The sequence below is a fragment of the Chlorocebus sabaeus genome, chromosome 12 (assembly GCF_047675955.1).
Source record: "Chlorocebus sabaeus isolate Y175 chromosome 12, mChlSab1.0.hap1, whole genome shotgun sequence".
In the NCBI taxonomy this organism is placed as follows: Eukaryota; Metazoa; Chordata; class Mammalia; order Primates; family Cercopithecidae; genus Chlorocebus; species Chlorocebus sabaeus.
In genome coordinates, this window is record NC_132915.1 from 67,217,892 (window position 1) to 67,231,418 (window position 13,527).

At 40.6% G+C, this 13,527-nt stretch overlaps 1 protein-coding gene across 3 annotated transcripts in view; it reads left to right on the forward strand.

Annotated features, from left to right (window-relative positions):
• LOC103219166 (stimulated by retinoic acid gene 6 protein-like) overlaps positions 1–4,245 on the forward strand; it is a 67,062-nt gene extending 62,817 nt beyond the window's left edge. For 2 of the 3 annotated variants that reach the window (XM_073021788.1, XM_073021789.1), the window contains exons 22-23: positions 308–454; positions 1,241–4,245. In XM_073021788.1, coding sequence (XP_072877889.1) covers positions 308–454; positions 1,241–1,386 — 293 coding nt within the window. In that variant the 3' untranslated portion in view covers positions 1,387–4,245. Of the gene's footprint in view, positions 1–307; positions 455–870 lie in introns of all 3 variants that reach the window. The other variant, XM_073021790.1, reaches the window with a different exon arrangement.
• The last annotated feature ends 9,282 nt before the right edge of the window (positions 4,246–13,527 follow it).

Below are 13,527 nucleotides of genomic sequence, written 5' to 3' on the forward strand. Positions count from 1 at the left end.
AAAAGTAGTTTTTATTTTATTTTGAGCCCAGTCATTCATTCACTCATCTATTCAATAAATGTACTGATGCTTGCTTGGGATTAGCCACAGCAGCTCCTAACCCTTTGAGCTTTGAGTTCCCCATAAAATGGGCAGATTAGAATATGATCTCTAAGAGTCTTGCAGACCTTTATACCTCATTTTCTAGATTCTCAGAAAAGACTCAGGCACCAATGGAGAGCAAACTGGCTCATAGTTATATCACGAAAAGCACAAATGGAGCCATGTCAGGAGGTACTGCCTGGCCTGACCTGCCTCTGGATTTCAGGGTTCAGTGCGTGGATCGGGATGCTCTATGTGGACCATTATCACACCAACCCTGTGCTCGTCAGCTTTTGCCACATCCTGATCGCAAATCACAAGGAGAAGAAACTGCAGCAGACCACCAAATACTGGTGCCTAAATCAATCGGCAGGTAATGGCTCCTGTTTGAGTCTATGCTGGATTCAGACAGCAGGAAGTAAATACCCCAAGGCTCCCTGGGATCCCTGAGGTGCCCCAGGTTCCATTTTTCCTGCTCCTTTTCTCTATACTCCATGCCCTAGGTGCCCTTGAACTAGGAAGCCCAGGAGGCTTAGCTCCCAGTCAACCTGACGATGGGACCCACTCAGGCCTTGTGTCCTTGTCCTGTTAGGTGGCCTCCTGCCTTGTTCCTGGAAATGAACTCTAGTTCTGCTAGTGGAGTTCTCCATATCCCATTTGATGATTCTGCCCTGTTGCTTACCACAAGATCTCTGAGGCTCTCTGCCTTGCTAGGGCTCAGACAGACTGTGTTAATTGCTATTCCCAACACTGCAGATACTCAATTCTTTTTTTTTTTTTTTTTTTGAGATGGAGTCTAGCTCTGTCGCCCAGGCTGGAGTGCAGTGGCCGGATCTCAGCTCACTGCAAGCTCCGCCTCCTGGGTTTACGCCATTCTCCTGCCTCAGCCTCCCGAGTAGCTGGGACTACAGGCGCCCGCCACCTCGCCCGGCTAGTTTTTTGTATTTTTTAGTAGAGACGGGGTTTCACCGTGTTAGCCAGGATGGTCTAAGGACAACTCACATCCCTTCAACCTCCCTCATGTCCCCAGGAGTCCCAGTCCAGCTCCTTCTGCCACATCTTACACATTCCAGGCAGCCCTTGCAAACACTTTGGAGAGGGAGTTCCCCTCCCTGAGACCCCTCACTCCTTCAGTCTGTCTGCTGTGATTCTATCCTAGGTCCCCGTGTCTCAGCTAGGTCCAGAATAAGGTGGTTCCTGTTGCAGACCCTAATCAACAACCCAAGACTCATCATACACAGAAAATTAAAATCAGGGCACAGTTCCCAGGAATCCCAAATTCTGATGCCATGCTTGGAGAGCTGACGCTGGCCCCCATCATCTGCTCCAAAGCCAGGCTAGGACATCTGCCACCAAGAGAGGGCTCAATCTAACCAGAAGCTGTCCCCTGCAATGAAATGGGATGGCACAGCACCATCCATGCAGATGGCAGACAATATTGGCCACTCATGGGATGGCCACATGGGCTGAGGAATGAAGTCTCAGGACTATTTCACTCCCTTGGCAAAAAAGATTTAAAAACTAAAGAAAAATCTGTTGAACAAACTGCCCATTAATGACTTCCACTATCCGTTGTGGTTAAGCATCCTTGGAGAGTTACCTGTTAAAAAGCACTTAGTTTACCTACAAAGCAGAATTTTATGTCAATGGAGAAGGTGGTAAAATGTATACATCAGGAGAGTTTAACCATCAGATCCCATTTTTCTCTGGAACAGAATGTGGATTTCAGTATCCTCATTGCTTCCTTCTTGCCAGGCTTTATGGTGGATGCGAGAGAAGGAAATCCATGATCCTGGCCCCAATGTTGTTGGACAAGCAGGTACACAACAGGCTTTCTCTCCCATTGCCACTGGGATGAGGAATGGATCAGAGCTAACTTGGGCCTTAGTCATAAAGCAGATGCACAGATTCTCTCTAATAAGGGTGGGATTACTTGGAAAAGGCACCTGTCTGAAGATACAAAGACAAGGTAGGCAGGTATTCTAGGTGGGGGATCACAAGAGTAAAGTTGTGTGAGCAAGCAAGCCCCAAGCATGTTTGAGGAGGGTGAGTCATGTGACATGTCGTGGTACAGAGCTCTAGGGGCTGGCCAGGACCATCCCAAGAAGGGCCAAACGTTGTGCCAGGAGGCTTGGACATTTGTCCTGTGCAAAGCCCAGTACTTAACCACATTTCATGCTGAAGCACAAAAACCTGGCCCAGGACCTGTGCAAAATCTGTCCATTCAAAATTCCTTATGAAGCTTCTGCAGTTATAATGAGGATCCCACCAACAGGGCAAAGGGAAATCCCCATTCCCCTCATGAGTCCAAGAGCAATTGTAATTCAGTTGTTATTGTTAAGCACCTAGTGTAAACCTAGTCCTGTTGCTAGGTGTTTGCCAGCATTGTCTCTTTTTAGTTTAATCTCTAACTGAGCTTTATCATCTTGCTTTTTAGAAACTGAGAAAACCAAGATTCAAAGTGTTGGGATTCCCATGCCACCACTTTGTAGGTGTCTGATAGCAGCCCAATTACTTTGCCTTTATTCACTTTTCTTATCTATAAAAAGACAGTAATACCCCCTAACACCTAAAATTGTTTTGAGGAAAAAAATGAGTTAATAGAGGCAAACACTCTTAAGATAGTGTCTCACACATCCCAAACTCTCAATAGATATTAGCTATTGTTATTTGTCATATAACACTTTGTGATGATCTGATTAATATCTGCTCACCCTCTCACTAAAATATCAGCTCCATAAAGAAAGAGGCCTTCTCAGGTTTTGCTCACTATCACCAAGCACATACCTATAACATAATAAGATCTTGGAATCAATAAAATAATGAGATCAAGATGAATAAATCTTTTGACTATGAATTCACTTACCAAAATCAATCCTGGCATCATGGTGTGAATGAATAGTGAGTGAATACCCATTGGAAACCTTGCAGTGAATTGAGGAGGCTAATATGTAAACAGCGCTCTGTGATCCAACCCACTGCATGTAATAACATCAGCTTGTATAAGTTCTATGGAGACTTGGAAAAGAAAACTACTAATTCTGCCTGTGAAAAGTTAGTGAAGAATTTCCAGAGGAAGCGACATGGGAGCTGGATGTGACATAGGGCATTCTTATTTGTGTTGGGGAAAAGGCAAGGCATACCTTCCAGCTTTGAAGTTTCCTGGGAGTTTGGAGATCATGCTAGATGAAGACACTCAACATGAAGAAGCTTTATTTGGGACCACTAGGCCTCATTGCTTTCTAGGGATCAGATGAGGTAGACACAGAATGTATTAACAGAAGCATAATATTTAAAAGAACCCAGTGTCAATCTTAGGTAGTAGAGCTTCAGGACTACCTGTTCCCATGCCACCGTCAGGCAGGCTCAGACAAGACACCAAGGGTGTCTGAAGACCCTGGGTAGCCTTCAAGGTCACAGGCATGAACACAACCTGAGGAACTTGTGAGACATATCAAAAGAACCAACATACACATTATAAGAGTCCCATTAGGGGAAGAAAGAGAAAAATGAGAAGAAAAATATTTGAAAAAATTAATGGCTGAAAACTTTCCAAATTAAATGAAAGACATGAATCTACACACCCAAGAAGCTTAATGAAGCTGGATAAACTCAATGAGATATACACTGAAACACATTATAGCCAAGTTGTTGAAAATCAAAGATGAAGAAAAAAATCTGGAAAGATGCAAAGGGGAAAAGACTCATCACAAGTGAATGATCTTCAATAAGATTAACAGTGGATATCTTATCAGAAACCATGAAGGGCAGAAGGTAATGTGATGATATGTTTTAACTGATGAAAGAAAAAACTGTCAATCAAAAATTTTATATTTGGAAAATTGTATCCTTTGAGAGAAGAAGAAATTCAGATATTTCCAGATAAACAAAAGTCAAGGTAGTTTTTCACTAATAGACCTGCCATAAAAATATTTTAAGTGAGTTCTTCATGCGGAAGTAAAAGTATATAGTACCTCAAAGCCATGTGAAGAAATAAAGATCACTGATAAAGGCACCTTCATTAATAAATAGAAAACCCAGTATTATTGTATGTTTCATTTAGAGTGCCTTTATTTCCTCTATGACTAAAAAAGCAAAAGCATAAATCACTTATGATAAATCTATGTTATTGGGCACACAATGTATAAAAATGCAATCTATGACAGTAACTTTATAAAGGGGAAGGGATGAAAATGTATGGGAGCAGGGTTTGTTTATAATTGAAACTAAGTTGGCATCAGTCAAACTAGGTTGTCATAAGTTTAAGATGTTAATTTTAATACCCAAGGTAACAACTAAGAAAATAACTAAAAACATGCAGAAATGGGAAATGAAGATAATCAAAATAGTACACTATAAAAAAATCAACTAAACACAAAAGGACTGAAATGAATGAATTGAAGAACAAATAACATATGAGACATACAGAAAACAAATAGATAAATAGCAGAAGTGTATCCTTTCTCAGTAATTATTTTAAATTTAAATGTATTAGAATCATCCAGTTATAAAGCAGGGGTTGGCAGAGAAGATAAAGAACATAATCCATCTATATACTGTCTACCAGAGACTTATTCTAGATCTGTAAACAAAAAAGATTGAAAGTAAAATGATGGAATAAGATATTCTATGCAAATCATAACCGAAAAAGGGCCAGAGTGGCTAGATATTATCAAAACAAAAAGATTTTCAGAAAAAATGGGTTAAGGAGATAAAGAAGTGCATTATATATTGAAAAAGGGTTTAACCCAGCAGGAATATATAACAATTATAAACATATGCATATATGCATATATAACGTTAGACTCCAAAACATATGAAGCAAAATTGACAAAATTGAAGGGAGAAATAGACAGTTTTACAATAATAGTTAGAGACTTCAAGACCTCATTTTCTTTCTTTTTTCTCTCTCTCTTTTTTTTTTTTTTGTGAGACTGGATCTGACTTCATTGCCCAAGCTGGAGTACAGTGGTGTGATCTCAGCTCACTACAACTTGCACCTCCTGGGCTTAAGCAATCCTCCCACCTCAACCTCTTGAGTAGCTGGGACTACAGGCCTATGCCACCATGCCTGGCTAATTTTTTCTTTTTTCTTGTATTTTTTTGTAAAGATGGGGTTTCACCATGTTGTCCGGGCTGGTCTTGAACTCCTGGCCTCAAGTGATCGACCCACTTTGGCCTCCCAAAGTGCTGTGATTACAGGCATGAGCCACTGTGTCCAGCCAATACCTCACTTTCAATGGATATAAAAACCAGACAGAAGATTTATAAGGAAATGGAGGACTTGAACAACACCATAAATCAATAAGTTCTATCAATACATACAAAACACTCTATTCAATAACAAAAGAACATGTATTCTTCTCAAGTGTATGTGGAACTTTTTCCAGGATAAACCATATGTTAGGCCCCTTAAAAGTCTTAATAAATTTTAAAAGACTGAAATCATATGATCATCAAGAAGTACATGCAGACTGCTCTAAAACAAAACTCATTGGTTTCAGTGACTAATTTCAGGACTTGGTATTAGTTCACCGGGAGAAGATAGCTGTTTCTAGGCAAATGTCCTGGCCCAAGTGTCTTATCTGAAATACTGCAGGTCAGAGAAAATTTCTGTGATAAGTTCTATTCTGTTACTCTGTTAACAAGGTATGAAGGAGATATGCAGGTATTTCAGAATGCAAGCATGAGGGCTTCTGCTTTATGGATCCTCCCTGACACCATTTTGGTTAGAGTTTTGACACAAGTGACTCCATTTTGTATTGTTCACTTCCACATTAGATACTCCCCATGAGACCACAAGGTACAGGCTGGGAGAGAGAAGGCGTCGTAACAAGAGTAGGAACCACAGGCATTTGGACCACTTCTTCTTGTAACTTATTTGTGCCTTCAGGTCCTGTTCAGGCTCAATCATATATATATATACACACACACACACACCACTTCCATTGGATGATGAAGTGTTGCTGTGCATGGCAACTTTATGGGTTGATGGATCAGATAACACCAAGTTCATGATGGGCAGCTCAGGGCACGTAGTAACTTGGTGGCCCATGCATGATCAAGCATTCAGTTTCTCCTAAGTCCCAGTAGCAGGTCAAGAGCCATCTCTTAAAAGAAGATTAGTTATCTGTAGATGATTAGTACCTTTCTCCAAAATCCTAAAGACAGGAGCTGCAATTTACCTATAGGATGTCAAAGGCTCTCAACAGCATCCCTATCTGCTGCTAACACCTCAAGTACCATTAAATCTGCTGGATCAATGGTTCTTGTGGCAGACCAAGTGGCAGACCAGCTTGGACAGCTGCCTGGACCTTTGCAGAACCTTCTCCTATTTTTCTAACCCACTCAAAACTAGCAGCTTTTTGGGCCACTTGGAAAGGCCAGAGTAACATACCTAAATGAAGAATGTGTTGCCTCCAAAATCCAAACAGCCCCACCAGGCATTGTGTCTCTTTCTGGTTGTAGGAAGAGCTAGATGCAACATCTTTCCCTTCACTTTAGAAGGGATAGGTTGACATACCCCATACCACCCAACCCCTAAAAATTTCACTGAGGTAGTAGTCTTATGAATTATAGTTAGATTTATTTCCCACTTTTCTGACTGCAAATGTCTTACCAATAAGTCTAGAGTAGTTGCTACTTCTCATTCATTAGGTCCAATCAGTCTAATGTCATTAACATAATAGACTAGTGTGATATCTTACGGCAAAGAAGGGTGATCAAGATACCACAAGAATGTTTCAGTTCTCCTGAAATCAATGTCAGTTCGGAGCCAGTGTCCAGCAGTCCCTGAAATGTCTGATTATTTCCTTTTCCTCAATACACAGTTACGTTGGTAAAGAGCTGTATGTCCCTTGTAGAAGGCTGAGAGATTAACAGTACTGTCTAAATTTTCAGTTGTGTCCTTCCTTGAGGGGGCCCAACTTCCCCTTCATTCAAAGGGTTCCAAGTGTATAAACAGGCTCAAAACTTGGAATTGATTGAGGAGCCATGATTTTTTGTTTTTAGATTCAAATTAGACTTTTGGTGACTTGACCTGGAATTTTTCTGCTTATATGGATCATATAAGAATTTAGTAGACTTCCTATCTATTTCACTTCTAAAAACACTGTAATTAACTAGTCCTACAATATGCTGTAGTCATGCAAAAGAACCCAGAAAAGTAGTGAAATAATTTAGTCTGAGTCTGAAGACCTGAGAACCTGGGAAGCTGCTGATGTAAATGAGTAGCCAACATTATAGGTCTGTGCAAGTCAGATAATTCTGATTGTTTCTTTGACTCAGCTATTCATTATGGTAATTTAGCCCACCTTGTCTGGGCTGTTGAGCCTCCACTTGACCCCTGCCAGTCCAAAATCCAAATACTCCCCTTGCATTTAGGTTTTCCAGTTGAGTGACTGCTGTTTCCACTGTAAGGTCTGGCCTACAGAGAAGAGAGATTGCAGAGCCCTTTAAGGATACTGGAGCTCCTCTCACAAATTTATTTCTCAAAGTATTGGAGAAAAACTTGTCTTCTGGACCCTTCAGTGTGGGTGATTGGGTTTTAAATGACAAATTCACATTAACATTCCAATATCCTTGAGCCTTTAAGTCCCTTCTACTTTAAACCAAGAAAGATCAGTCTTTTCCAATTTGCTCATCTTTTGATCCATGACTCAGCAAACGGTTCAAACAAATTGTTAGAGCTCTTTCTAACTTCTCAGGCTGCAAAATCTCTGCTTAGTGAGCCCATTTAATAAATTCAGTCTGGTTCAGCTTTATGCTCTTTCACCATTATCCCATACCTTTAATATCCATTCCCACACATGTTCTCTGGATCCCTGCTTGTATAAATTAGTAAACTCAAGCAGATCTTCTGGAGTGTAGTGTACCTCCTCATGCGTCACACTTTGTACCTAACCTTAGGGGCCTGCTGGGACTTGAGTCTAGTTAGAGGTCTAGAGAGGGGTGGTGGGGGTAGATCTTGAGAAGAATCATCATTATTATCTTTCATGGTAATTAACTCATATAATGCTGTTATTTCTTCAGACAATGCAGGGTTGATGCCCTCAGATAGAGGGTGAATGGCTGATACCACTGTGGGTGGGAAGCTATTTCTGTTGGGAGTGGGAAAGCCCCTTTTTCTGGGAGTGGGGATACCTCTTCCATTGGCAAAGAAGACTTCAAAATTTAGAAGCTCTATGTCCCCAGCTTCATCAAAATTTTCTCACACATCCCCATTCCAACGTATAGAACCCTGTTTCCCAATGAAGGCCTGAACTTTAACAGTGGACACCCTGGGAGGCTTGGAGTTCAACTTGCTTGTAATTCATCCAATTGCTGGGATAAGATCCTGTGTCTGATTTTCAGTAATTTCAGTCGTGCAACTACAGGAGATAAGTCTCTCCCTCAGGGCGCACCTAGACACTCTGAATTAAGTCATTTATGTAGCTCTTGAGCTTGGAATTCAAATATTTGACTCAAATAGCTTTTCTTTCACCCCTTTATCCAGTAGTGAAAGCAATCAACCAACATTATTATATTTCTGAGTTTTCAAAAAATGTTTGGAAGTGTCATACACAGACTTACTTACTTCTTTCCTTCTTATAAGTGGTTAATTAGAAGTACCCAATCCAGATATTTTGCACATCTCTATAAATAGTTCACTACATGGACTATCAGTGCTCTCTCTACTACTGGAAATAAAGTCATTAGCATCTTTATATCTAAACAGATTAGAGAGCCGTTTTCAGAAACCCCAAAACCAGTTCAGAAAACTAATCCTTAAAATTCTTTTCCTCTATTCTTAGTGTCAAAATCTGTGTTCGTACTTTTACACTGTTGGTGGGATTGTAAACTAGTTCAACCATTATGGAAAACAGTATGGCGATTCCTCAAGGATCTAGAACTAGATGTACCATATGACCCAGCCATCCCATTACTGGGTATATACCCAAAGGATTATAAATTATGCTGCTATAAAGACACATGCACACGTATGTTTATTGCAGCACTATTCACAATAGCAAAGACTTGGAATCAACCCAAATGTCCATCAGTGACAGATTGGATTAAGAAAATGTGGCACATATACACCATGGAATACTATGCAGCCATAAAAAAGGATGAGTTTGTGTCCTTTGTAGGGACATGGATGCAGCTGGAAACCATCATTCTTAGCAAACTATCACAAGAACAGAAAACCAAACACCGCATGTTCTCACTCATAGGCGGGAACTGAACAATGAGATCACTTGGACTCGGGAAGGGGAACATCACACACCGGGGCCTATCATGGGGAGGGGGGAGGGGGGAGGGATTGCATTGGGAGTTATACCTGATGTAAATGATGAGTTGATGGGTGCAGCACACCAACATGGCACAAGTATACATATGTAGCAAACCTGCACGTTGTGCACATGTACCCTACAACTTAAAGTTTAATAATAATAAATAAATTTTTAAAAAAAATCTGTGTTCATTAGGGTTCTCCAGAGAAACAGAACCAATACGATAAATAGAGAGATATACATATATAGATATAGATAGCTAAGAGAAGATTTGTTATGATTACAGAGGCTGTGAAGTCCTACACTATGTTATAGTCAAGCAATAGAACCAGTAAAAGTAGTGATGTAATTCAGTCTAAGTCTGAAGACCTGGGAACCTGGGGAGCCACTGGTGTAAATTCCATAGTCAGAAGGCATGAGAACTAGGATCTCCGATGCCCAAAAGCAGGAGAAGTTGGATGTCCCAGTTCAGAGAGAGAGAGAGAGAGAATTCACCCTTCTTTCACCTTATTGTTATACTTAGGCCTTCAAAGGATTGGATGATCTCCACTCACATTATATAGGTCATTTTTTAAATTATTCAGCCTACTGATTCACATGCTTATCTCTTCTGAAAATAGCCTCACAGGTACACCCAGAAATGTTTTCTTAGCTATCTGGGCATCCCTTAGCCTAGTCAAGTTGACACATAAAAATAACCATCACACAAATACTTGGGCAGGGCTGGCTTCCTCTGGTCTTTCTGGTCACAGCAAAAAATGTCACCTCAATGAGAACATTTCTGAACCCCCCACCCAATGACTTTCCTGCCCCACTCTCAGCACCCTACTAGAAAGTGGAGGACTTACACTACCAGATATTGGGACTTAGTTTAAAACTATAGTAATGAAGGCTGTGTGTGCTACTAGTGCAAGGATAGAAATGAAGAGAAATAGAATACAGAGCCCAACTCAGACCCACACATTTGGACATTTTATGTATGATGAAAGAGGTGTGCAGAACAGTAGGGAGAAGATAGTCTTTTCAGTAAGTGGCCCAGGTCAGCTGGTTCTCCATATGGGAAAGAAATGAATCTTGACTCCTAACTCATACACTATAAACAAAAACCAATTCCAGGTGGATTGTAAATTTAAATGTGAAAGTTTAAAACAATATTTACAGTAGATAATATCAGAGAATATTTTCATGACCTTGAGGCAGGCAAGGATTTCTTAGGTAGGACACAAAGTGTACTGGCCATAAAGAAAAAAAAGGATAAATTGGGACCTATTAAAATTGTAACATCACTTCATTAAAAGACACCTTCAAGAGAGTAAAAAGGCAAGAACAGAATGGGAATACATATTTGCCAGATTTATGTGAAAAAGCCTCATATTTATGGTATGTAACTAACTCCCATAAATGAATGAGAAAAAAGACAGACAATATGCCAGGAAAATTGGGCAAAAGATTTAACTAGACATTCCACAAAAAGACATTCCACATCCAAATGTCCAACAAGTATATGAAATGTGTCCACGTCGTTACTAATCAGGAAAATGCAAATTAAAACCATAATATGATACTACCGTGTAGTGGCTAAAATAAAAACAGGAGACAATATCAAGTGTTGGTGAGGATGTAGAGCAACTGGAACTCTCATACGCTGTTGTGTGTAAACTGATACAACCATTTGCAAATTCTTTGGTAGTATCTCTTAAAGATGAACATACACATATTCTATGACTTAGCAATTCCACTCTTAAGTATACACCCAATAAAAATGCCTACATATGTTCACCATGCAAAAGAATGGTCAGAACAGCATTATTATTGGTAGTCTCCAAATTGAAAAAATCCAAATGTGTTTCAATAATAGAAAGGATTAACAAAATGGGGTATATATTTTTTAATAATGGGATACTATACAGAAATAAACTATAGACACATTAAAATATATATATGGGCTTAGCCTGGTGGCTCAAGCCTGTAATCCCAGCACTTTAGGAGGTTGAGGCAGGAGGATTACTTAAACCTAGGAGTTCAAGGCCAGTGTGGGCTATCTCAACGAAAAAATAAATAAAAATTAGCCAGGTATAGTGGTATATGCCTGTAGTTCTAGCTACTTGGGAGGCTGAAGTGGGAGGATTGCTTGAGCCCAGGAGTTTGAGGTTACAGTGTGAGCTGTGATTGTGCCACTGCACTCTAGCCTGGGTGACAGAGCAAGACACTGTCTCAAAAAAAAAAAGTATGAAACTTACAAACACAATGAAATAAGCCCAACATAAAAGTGTCCCCATTTAAATAAAATTTTTAAAGAAGCAAAACTAATTCAGAAGTTAGAATATTTGTTATCCTGCGGGAAGAGAGGGCAGTGACATGACAGGTACACAAAAGGGGCTTCGGGAGAGTTGGTAATGCTCTATTTCTTATGGGTGCTGGTTACTAGGCACGTTCCTTTCAGATAATTCATTGAGCTATCCACTTATGATTTCCATACTTTTAGATATGTATGCTATGCTTCAACATGCACATCCAATCAGTTGATTAAATAACTTTTTTCCTTGTTAGTCACAGATCAGGTGGTTCAAGACTCGAATTACAGGGTCTAGATTCATATCCTAGATCTTCCTGTCTTGGAGATCTTGGCCAAGTCACTGACTCTGAATTTCAGTTTCTTAATCTATAAAATGGGTTAGTTAAGGCACCCTTCTCATAGTTATTGCAGGCATTAAATCTTCTCATTAAATATTTGCTCTTGTGGTGGTCCTCATTGCTCTGCTTTGTCTGGACTATGCAGAAGACAGACAATAGTCTGGGATAGGGAAGGAAAAGATGGGGTCAAGAGACATTTTCAAAGTTAAGAGTGAGAGGGAAAATATCAAAAGTGATGCTGAGCTACAAGAAAAAGATCCAGAGGCCCTGGTGTCATTCTTTCCATTCCCTGTTTGCCCAAATCTAAACACAGGAGGTGGACTAACCAGATGATCTCTAACTGGTTAGTCTTTCCAACTATGATATTATCAGGTTGGGAGGAGAATGGAAATGCCATCCAAAAGGCAAACACAAATTTCCACGTTTGATCCAAACTCAAACACACAGTCTCAAAAACTTGGAAGTTAAGGGAGGTAAATTCTCAGTGGCAGGATTATGGGTTATTTTACTTTCTCCATTGAAGTTTTTCTGTTTTCTAATTTTCTGCAATAAATGTGGAGTTCAATTTAAAAAAATGCCATACTTGACATGTCCATGCCTACTATTTATAGCCATATAGTTTTTAAAAAGAAAGAAACCCCTAAATTACAGATGTGCCTGGAACCAGAACCCAGAAAGCATCTGGGTAGGGAAAATAGTTTCTAACGCTCAAGGCCAAAGCCAGTAGGGCCTCCTTGGATGGGAAAGAGATATGAGACTGCAAATAATTCCTGGACATTACCTATTTGTTACTGTGTTTTCATCCCTTCCCTCAGTCACCTACACGTTTTCTTTTTCCAGCTAAAGTGAATCTAATCTTTGTTACAGTACTTCACCTTGTTAATAAAACCCAGGACCGAAGAACGAGCATTTGTTAGCAATCGTAACATATCACTGCCAAAGGCAGGCATTCTGTAAGAAGGCGCTGGGTGTCTCATATATATGGGAAACCCTAGGCCACGTTCAGTGCCAACCACAAGCATTTTCATCTCTGGCCAGGCAAGCCTTGATCCCTGAATTTTGAGCTCTCAACCTCTTTTAAACTGAGAAACAGATGGTCTCTTCCAGAGTCTTTCAGCTTCTAACTTACAGGCAAACACTACCATATGCTGTCTCCCAGCAGAGATTGGTTTTAACCAAGGCAAATAAGATAGGATGGACTTTGTTGACCATGATGGCTCAGTGCTACATCTCACATATCCTACCACCTTTCAGAACATTTAATCGTGCTGCTCCTGGCGGCCCTGGGATTGTAGTCCTTGTAGAGAGGAGAAACTGCCATTGAAGGAAGTAGTTGAGTTTTACTACTCCACGTGGAGCGCTCCCATTACTAAGAGCAACCTCCCCTCCCTGGGAAGAAAAGCGTGGGCGGGGCCAGGGCAGTCCCTCCCCTCCGCGTTGCCTTGGAGACCATGGGCGTCCAGCGGCAGTTGTAGCTGGACCGTCCCTGGCTGCCTTGAGAGGTGCTTTCTGCAGGCGGGGACGCGTCCAGGCTGGGCGC